Source organism: Aythya fuligula, chromosome 7 (assembly GCF_009819795.1).
Source record: "Aythya fuligula isolate bAytFul2 chromosome 7, bAytFul2.pri, whole genome shotgun sequence".
Classification (NCBI taxonomy): domain Eukaryota; kingdom Metazoa; phylum Chordata; class Aves; order Anseriformes; family Anatidae; genus Aythya; species Aythya fuligula.
Genome location: NC_045565.1, coordinates 24,070,979 through 24,079,556, shown reverse-complemented (window position 1 = coordinate 24,079,556; position 8,578 = coordinate 24,070,979). Strand labels below are relative to the sequence as shown.

Here is an 8,578-nt window from a genome sequence, read left to right as displayed (position 1 = left end):
GTGTCCCTATTGGGGCTGGCACAGCATGCTCTGACTTGCTTGGGGCTGCCCCACGTTCCTCACACAGGAAAGGGCTGGAGAAGAGGCCCAGGCTGGTCTCTGCAGAAGGACAAATGCAGCTGTGGCCTGGGGGGGGACAAAAGAAAGCCCCTGCCTGGGGGCAGCCCCCAGGACCTCGCTCCCTCCCTCCCTCCCCTCCCAGCTCCTCCTAACCACAAGGACTTTGGTTGATGGAGCTGGCGCCAGCGAGTTCCCTGAAGAGTTCAGAAGTCAAGAACTGAGGCAGGTATGGGGAGGGGGGAAACCTGACCCCAGCAGGAGGGGGGGGACTGGCTGGCCAAGCACCGGGCACCGGGCTGGGCATGGGGCTGAGGGTAGGCGTGAGCTGCTGCTGCCCCTGTGGTGTCCCTGTGGTGTCCCTGCTGTAGGGTCACGGTGATGGGAGGGTCCCCAGTGGGGGTCTGGGGGTGTCAGAGCAGGGCTGTGTGTCTGAGAGCGGGGTGTCTGGGGGAATGAGTGTGCAAAGACGCAGGTGTGCATGCGAGATATTGTGCAGGTATGGGGTTGTGGGGCAGCATGGGTGCTGGTGAGTGTGCAAGGGGGTTGTGAGCACCTTGGGGAGATGGAGCAGGGATGTTTGGGAGGGTGCACACGGGAAGACACCCATGCTAATGAGCGAGGAGGTGAGTGGGAGAGCACAGCAGAATATCTTAGAGCCTGTGTGCCGTTGTGTTCGTACCATGTGGGATGTGTCCACCCACTCCCCGTGGGCACTAAGCCCCCAGCGCACTGAAGACACAGAGAGTTGGGATCAGCTGTACGGAGTGGGCGCACTGAGAACAGAGTCAAAACAAGTTTTGCAGCAAAATCCCAGCAGCAGCTTTCACTTTTTAATTATTATTATTTTTTTCCTTAAACAAAAATGCTCATCTCCCTGCGGGCAGGCCACAGCTGGGAGCAGCGGGTGCCCGTTCAGCCCTCATCCCACAGGGAGCAGCGGGGCCAGCCTGCATCCTGGGGGTGATGAGCCCCCACAACAACCCCAGGGCAGTTCTCTGGGTGGGAATTTTGCCCGTGTCCCCCTCCACGGAGCAACTCCCTCCAGGCCTGGGCACCCGTGGGTGCCCTCCAGCCCAGCCCCATGCCTCCACTCAGGGGTCTGGAGCTCGGGGCACCCCCCCCCTCCTTCTCCCCAGCCTTATGAGAGGCGCAGCCTGTTGAACTTGACAAAACCCATCTGGGGAAGCGGGGCACGGCGGGGGCGAGCCGAGGCCCTGCACTGAAGCTGTTGCTCACTTCCCCTTGGCTGGGCCCATCCACCACCAGCTCGGGGACCAAATGCCCCCCTCCTGCCCCTGGAGTGAGTCCCACGGGTGCCAGCAGCTTGGGGACAGCAGGGACACAGGCTGCTCGCCTCTCCCTTGCCCACCCCAAAATCCCAGCCCTGCCCTGCGCGCACCCGGCGCAGCCGCTCTGCCTTCCTAAAGCCGAGCCAGGCGGTGGATTTTTTTTAATTTTATTTTATTTATTTATTTTTTAAAATTTATTATTATTTTCCGAGGCGGGGGGAGGCCGGGGAAGAAGCAACTCCTTTTCTCGTGCGCTCCTCTCCGCTGTCATTCACTCGGCTCCTTTCAGCATCCAGCCAATGGAGAGTGAGGGCCTGGGAGCAGCAGGCCTGGGGTAGCGTGATTGATGGGCAAACAGGACGGCGGGGCGCTCGCACTCGCACTCCGCAGCGCTCCGCTCCGCACCGCGGGGCTCCGGCTCAGCACCGCCGCCGACGGCCGAAGGGACCCGGGCCGGCCGGGCGCGCCGTCGGGTGGCCGCGTCCCCACGGGTGCCCGGGGTGGCCCCGGCTCGGGGTGGTGGCGGTGGTCTTGGGGTGGCGAGGGGGCAGCGCTGTGGCCGGGGGGAGCTTGTAGGGCCGGGGGGATTTGGGGGTTGGGGGCGTTGTGGGGTTGGGGACCCCGCTGAGCTCGCCGCGGTCGTGGCTCGGGGCTGAGCGAGGCGGCCGGGAGCGGCGTGGGGGTGCGCAGCACGCGTGTCCCGACCTCGCATGGCTCTGTCGCGCGTGGTTCTGTCGCGAGGGGTGGCTCTGTCGCGGTGTCCCGGGGCGCGCGGCTGCGGCGCGATGGGCTTGAGAGCCTAAGGGCGTGAGCGCGCCTCGGTCACGCGTGGCTCCGCCGCGTGTCGGTGCCGTGGGTGCGGAGCCGAGCCCGGTGCTGAGCCCACGGCGGCCGTGGCCGGGCGGTGCGGGGCCGGGCTGCCGTGGGGGGGCTGTGCGCGGCCCCGCAAGCGGGACGGGAGCGCGGCCGGGCTGCGGGGGCCGGCATGGAGCACTTAGGGGCTCACCACCTGCACCAAGGGCAAGCCGAGCCCATCAGCTTCGGCATCGACCAGATCCTCAACACGTCGGAGCCGGGCAGCTGCATGGTTTCGCACCCGCGGCTGCAGGACTCGGCGGATTACGGCCTGGGCTGCATCGTGGGCAGCGCCTACAACACGGTCACCGGCGGCTACGGGACCGGCGGCGGCTCGGCCGGCGCTTACACCGGCACCTCGTGCAGCATGGGGGCCCTGCCCGGCTCCTATAACGTGAACATGGCGGTGAGCATGAACGGCAACACCTTGAGCTCGGCCGGGGGGGTGATCCGCGTCCCGGCCCACCGGCCCGTTACCGGCGGCGTGCACCAGCCCCTCTCCGCCGCCGTGCCGCCGGTGAACGGCGTCAACAGCCTCACCGGGCTCACCTTCCCCTGGATGGAGAGCAACAGGCGGTACACAAAAGACAGGTTCACAGGTGAGTCGGGACGCCGGGAACCCCCTCTCCTCCCTGCTCCCGTTCCCCCAAATCGCCGGTGCCCGCCGGGGAAAATCGGAGCCGGCCCCGGGCGGGGAGCGCGCCCCGCACCGCCATGGGACGGCGGGTCCCGGAGCAGGCCAGGAGCAAGAAAGGGTGGAAAATCGGGCGCGTTGGGGCACCCCTAAATACCTTATTGTTACTATTACTATAATAATTATTATTATTTTTTGCAATTTCCCGGGAAAGCCGGAAAACTCCTCAAACCCCGGGTACGGCCACCCTCTCCCCGCGTCCCCGCCAGCCGGGCGCAGCAAGTTTCCCCTAAAAAAAAACACTGGAGCTGCGGAGGAGGCACGGCCCGGCACGGCACGGGAGGAGCCCGGCGGCCCCGGCCTTGGCCCTCCCGGGCAGGCAGCCCCGTGTCGGTCTGTCCCGTGTGTCCCCTTGTCCCGCTGCGGCTCTGCCTTGTCCCCAACCACAGCGGATTTTTGGCAACCCCAAACCGAGCCGGGCTCTGCTCGGAGCCGCTTTCCGAAGCCGCCGCCGCCGCCTTTTCCAGGTGGACCCGCGCTCGGCTTTCGGTGCTAACAAAGCCAAAGCTCCCATAACGAAAATGGAGAGAAAAAAAAAAAAAAAAAAAAAAGCAAAACAACGAAATCGTAACGGGGAAAGCGCGTTCCCCGCTCCCGCCGCGCCCGGCCCGGCTCCTTTATCTCGGGACCGACCCGGGCCTCGTTTTGGCAAGTTCCCGTTTCATTTCGATCCGTTCCGACTTGGCTCCACCGGGGACGGACAGACGGACATTGTCCCCGGGAGCCGCCGGGTTTATTTTCCTACAGCCCTTCCCGGCCCGGCAGCGCTCGCAACCACCGCGGGTTTTATCGAATTATAATTCTTATACTTTTTATTTTATTTTATTTTTTTTTCGTGGGGTAAAAAGAAAAGCAAACCAAAACGAAACGCGAGTCCCGGTTCCAGCCCGGGAAGTTATTTCCCGGCTACGAAACGATCGGGCCGAGGGCGGCGGCGGTGACCGCCGCGCCGAAACGAATTTCCCCCGGTTCCCGTTCACACGGGGCGCGGAACCAGGGGGCCGGGAGGCACCGGGCCGGACCCCGCTGCGCCGTGCCCCCCTCCTCGTCAAGCCCCCCCCGCTCTGCCGCTCTTGGTCCCCGCTTTTTCGTTTCTTTCCTAAAGCGCCCCCCCCCCCCTCCCTTTCCTTTTTTTTGCTTGGGGTTTTTCGGATTTCTCCACGCTTTAGGGCTGCGGGTTTGCCCCGTCCCCCCCTCCTCAAGCCCCGACCCTTTTTCCTGGGACAAAGCCGAGCAAGGAGCCGCCTCCCCCGCCGTGCCCGGTGGGTGCCCGCAGCCCACCTCCGGGCTCTCCAGCCCCGGGGAAGGCCCGGGATGGCGGCACGGGCGGTGCTCGGTACCGGGACCGCGACCCGTGCAGCAGGGGGGGGTCCCAAAACCCCCCCAGCCCAGCGCCCGGGAGCCGGATCCCCTCTGCTGATGTGTCGCTGCTTGCTTCTTTACCTCTCATCCCCTCCTCCCGTGTCCCCCCCAGTGGCCCTCTCACCCTTCACTGTAACACGCCGTATAGGTCACCCCTACCAGAACCGCACGCCCCCCAAGAAGAAGAAGCCGCGCACGTCCTTCACCCGCCTGCAGATCTGCGAGCTGGAGAAGCGCTTCCACCGCCAGAAGTACCTGGCCTCGGCCGAGCGCGCTGCCCTGGCCAAGGCCCTGAAGATGACGGACGCCCAGGTGAAGACCTGGTTCCAGAACCGGCGCACCAAGTGGAGGTGAGGGGCCGGGGGCCTGGCCGTGCCCTGCGGGGTCCTCGTGCGCGTACGGGTGTGGAAATCCCCCTGTGCACGCACCGTGTGTGTGCGCGCAGTGCCCGTGGGTACGGATGCGTGCTTGGGGTGCAGGTTTTGTGAGAGTGTTTGTGTGTAGGCCGTGCGTCCGTGGGTGTGCACACGTGCAGGGTGTGCGTGTGCTTCTGTGTGACTGTGCATGTGGGTGCGTGTGCGAGCCGGGTGTGTGCACGCTGAACGTGGTGTGCATTTGGAGTGTGTGTGCTCAGGGTGTGCGTGCAAGTGTGTGTGTGTGTATGGAAGTGTGTGCATGCACATGGGAGCTTGTGCGGGCAGCAGGCACGCAGTGAGTGTGCACTGGGTGCGTGCACGGCGGGGGGGACGTGCAGTGTCCCCCAGGGTGCTGTGTGTGGGACCCCAGCCTGGCGGGGAGCCCTCGGGGGGCTGTCGGGGAGCGGTGGCTGCAGCTTTACGGCAGGTATGTGGCCGCACTGAGACCCTTTAGGACCCTCCTGTGTTGGATGGGACTGGGGCAGAGCTGGCCTGAGCTGGATCCTGCACCTCAGCTTACCAGGATATTGTATAAAAGCTGTGTAAAGCTCAAATTTTGATCCTTGTGGAGCTTTCTGCACCTCTTTGTGAAAGTGCTTTTTTTTTCCTCCTGGACGTGGCAGTAAACACGGGCAGGAGAGGAGGAGGAGGCCGGGCTCTGGCGGAGGCTCCCAGCCTCTGTCCCGCGTTGCAGCTCCCCTGGGGTGTCCCCGGAGAGGCACCCGGAGCACCCCTTGTCCTGTCCCAGGTGGGGACAGGCAGGCTGCAAGGCTGGGGAGGAGCAGCAGCTCCCCGGCAGGTCGTGGGGTGCTGTTGTGCTGGGTGCTGGGGTGCAAGCAGGCAGAGGTGGAGGCACCTTTTGCTTTTCCCCCTTGTGAGCTGCTGGGATGAGGTGCACACAGCCAAAGCAGGGGGATCCAGGTGGGGAAAGGGGGCCCAGCAGCGTGGCTGTGCCCCCTCATTTCTCAGCCGGATGCTCTGTGCACAAAGAGTTGAATCCCTCGGAGGGAAATCCAAGCCGAGCCTGGGTATTTTGCAAGTTCAGGCTTCAATCCTGGCCGTCCCTACAATTTCTCCAATGTGGGGGGGAAACGGGTTTCCCCATGGGCTGTGTGGGGCAGCAATAGCCCGGGGTTGGATGAGGAATGGAGTCCAAGGAAGCTGAAACCCAGGGTGTGGGTGAGCCCCCCTGCAGCGAGTCCTTCCCTAAAGTGCCCAGGGAGCCGTGGAGCTCCCCAAGAGCCAGGAAGTCTCGGGCTGGAGGGATTTCTGTGAGCCAGGAGCAAAGTCCTGGAGGAGGAGGAACAATCCTGCCGCGGCCTGCACAGCAGGGTCAGCCGTGTCTTCTAACCTGGTTTCCTAAGGAAGTGAGGCAAATGCGGCTTGGCTGCCTCTCCTTCTGTCTGTCAATACTCCTTGCGTCTGTTGGCTAAGTTCAGCCCCCTTTGGCAGAGGAGCAGAGGATACAAACCTATTCATGTGCCTGACACACACACGAAAAAAAATAATAGCTGGGTGAAGAGAAATAAATGACTGGTTCTGTCTAAGGGAAGGTCTGCAGCCTGACCTCAGCCGTAGTAGGAGACATGGGAGAATCCCCACCGGCCCAGAGGGACAGGGGTGTGGAAGCTCTGCTCCTTTGTGCCTGTGGACATCGGGTGTTGCAGCAGAGGACGTGGGTGCATGGCCTTCAGCACACCCCGTGCAGCCCCCCGGGGCTGGGTGAGCTCTGGGTGCTGGCAGGAGTGAGCAGGGGGTGCAGGCAGCCAGGGATATTTAAGAAAGGAGAGTTGCTTTAAGGCTTTTGAAGGATTGAAGTGCTTAAAAAAATGTGAGCTGAGGGGAAGCTGGGGGGAGAGTCGTGCTTCTGCATGGAGCCCCTTTGCCGGGTGCATCCATGGGATTGAGGTGGCTGCGTTGTCCCCTCCCTGGGTTTGGGGGCTCAATTGAGAGGCATCGAGGTTTAATTCCTCCCTCTGACCGAGCAGATTCGAACTGCAAACCCCAGCCTGAGGCAAAAAGCACGAGCACCCCGGCCAGGTGCTGGCAGCCCCCTGGACATGGGGCTCTCCCCCTCGCTCCTCCCGGGAGCATCTCTTCATTGTGCGGGGAGCCATGAAATATTCATGGCGGCAGGGACCGAGCCGCTGCTGCGAGCCCCCTCTCCCCGGGATGTCTGACACGGTGAGATGCTGACACCGTGATGAGAGCAGGGACCGAGCCCCGAGCTGCCTGCTCCCAGCGCACGCCTGGTGTCTGCAGCCCCGGCCCCACGCAGCCCTCGCCGGGACCCCAGCCCTGCTCCCTCGTTGCACAGAGCTGCCGCTGAAAATCTCCGTGGAGGAAGAAGACGAGATGTCTCTTGTCCCCCACGGGCTGCTAAATTAAAAAACTGCCTTTTCCCTCATCATTGATCTGCTGGAACTGCCAGGGGAGCATGGGCTGGGGGTGAGGGAGGGGTGCTCCTGGTGCCAGGGATGCTCCCGGTCAGAGCCGAGGTGACCACGGGCTGCAGCCTCCGGGCCGACCCGCCGTCGAGGAGAGGGGAGGTGGGATTTTCGTTGTGGATTTAAGCACATTCAGGCCATTCCTCTCCCATCCCCTCCTCCCAGGCAATCCGGGGCTTGGACCCTGGCGGAGGTGGCTGGGACCTCCGCCGGCCCCTAATCCCCCCCCGGCGGGTTGGGCTCTGCCTCTGTCATTCCAGACAGACGCGTGTCCAACCTGTTCTTAAAAATTTCCTCCTCCGCCCTGCCCAGACAGCGAATTCTGGCCCTTTGATTGTTCTCGCCGCTGAAAACGCGTTTCCTAAGTGTTTATCCTGCATTTTACCACTCGTACCGTGTGTGAGTTTTGCCCTGCCCGCCACGGGTGTCTCGTTGCCTTCATCTCCCTCCAGCTGGCTGGGGTCCAGCAGAGGAGAGGGCTGCTTGGGGCATGGGGAGGGGGCTGGCACGGCCCCAGGGTGATGCTACTTGCCTCTGGCCACCTGGCACTGCCACTTGGCCACCTTTTGCCCGAGCCCATCCCCATGGCCCCACTCCCTGCCCCATGTTTCTCTCCGGGGCATCCTGCCCAGCTGCTGCCTCGCAGGGAATCGCAACCTTTGCAGCCCCATCTTGACCCTTTTTGGGTGTTTGGGGCAGAAAAAGGAGGGGAGCAGGGGCTGTGACCCTGGGCTTGGTGCCTTTTCCTGCTGAGATGGGAGCAATTTTCCTTGGGGCCACCAAGACGGCCTCAACCCCTAGTGCATGGGGGACACCAACAGTACACGCAGGGGCCATGGGACCGGTTTGTGGCCGTGTCCCCAGCCCTGACCCAATTTTTTTCCCTCCCCCCGGCCCCCCTGATGGCTGCCTCTCTCCTAGGAGGCAGACGGCGGAGGAGCGGGAGGCCGAGCGGCAGCAAGCGAACCGCATCCTCATGCAGCTGCAGCAGGAGGCCTTCCAAAAAACCATCAACCAGCCCATCCAAGCCGACCCCATCTGCGTCCACAACTCCTCTCTCTTCGCCCTGCAGAACCTCCAGCCCTGGTCCGACGACTCCACCAAGATCACCAGCGTCACCACCGTCGCCTCCGCCTGCGAGTAAAGGCTCGGCACCTTCGGCGTCCCCCTTTTGTCGCCGCCGCCTCCGGCCGCACGTGCGTCCCACGGAGCAAATGGCGAGGACTGGCAGGAGGGGAAAACCACCCCAAAAACTCTCCCCGCCCGTGGGGCTGCCGGAGCAGCGGTGTCGTCTCGCCTCCCCCCAACCCTTTTGTTCTTCCCAAAGTCTCCGGTGCCGACCACGAACTTCCTGACGCGCCGCCAGACAAAAGCCGAGCCCTGACAGACGCGGCCGCGGGCGAGCGCCCAGCTGGGGGAAACTTCCTCTGGGTTCTGCAGGGCTTGGGGCACCCC

At 63.6% G+C, this 8,578-nt stretch overlaps 1 protein-coding gene across 1 annotated transcript; it reads left to right on the top strand.

Moving 5' to 3' along the window:
• Positions 1-2,334: 2,334 nt before the first annotated feature.
• On the top strand, positions 2,335-8,267 carry TLX1 (T cell leukemia homeobox 1). The gene is made up of 3 exons (XM_032190890.1): positions 2,335-2,803; positions 4,409-4,610; positions 8,045-8,267. The coding sequence occupies exons 1-3, from the start codon at positions 2,335-2,337 to the stop codon at positions 8,265-8,267; spliced, it is 894 nt and encodes a 297-aa protein (XP_032046781.1).
• The last annotated feature ends 311 nt before the right edge of the window (positions 8,268-8,578 follow it).

Excerpts from the sequence above, each read along its gene's own strand:
- TLX1 (XM_032190890.1), top strand. The coding sequence starts at position 2,335 with ATGGAGCACTTAGGGGCTCACCACCTGCACCAAGGGCAAGCCGAGCCC. Across the intron at positions 2,804-4,408 it reads CACAAAAGACAGGTTCACAG|GTCACCCCTACCAGAACCGC; the intron begins GTGAGTCGGGAC and ends CACGCCGTATAG. Across the intron at positions 4,611-8,044 it reads AACCGGCGCACCAAGTGGAG|GAGGCAGACGGCGGAGGAGC; the intron begins GTGAGGGGCCGG and ends CCTCTCTCCTAG.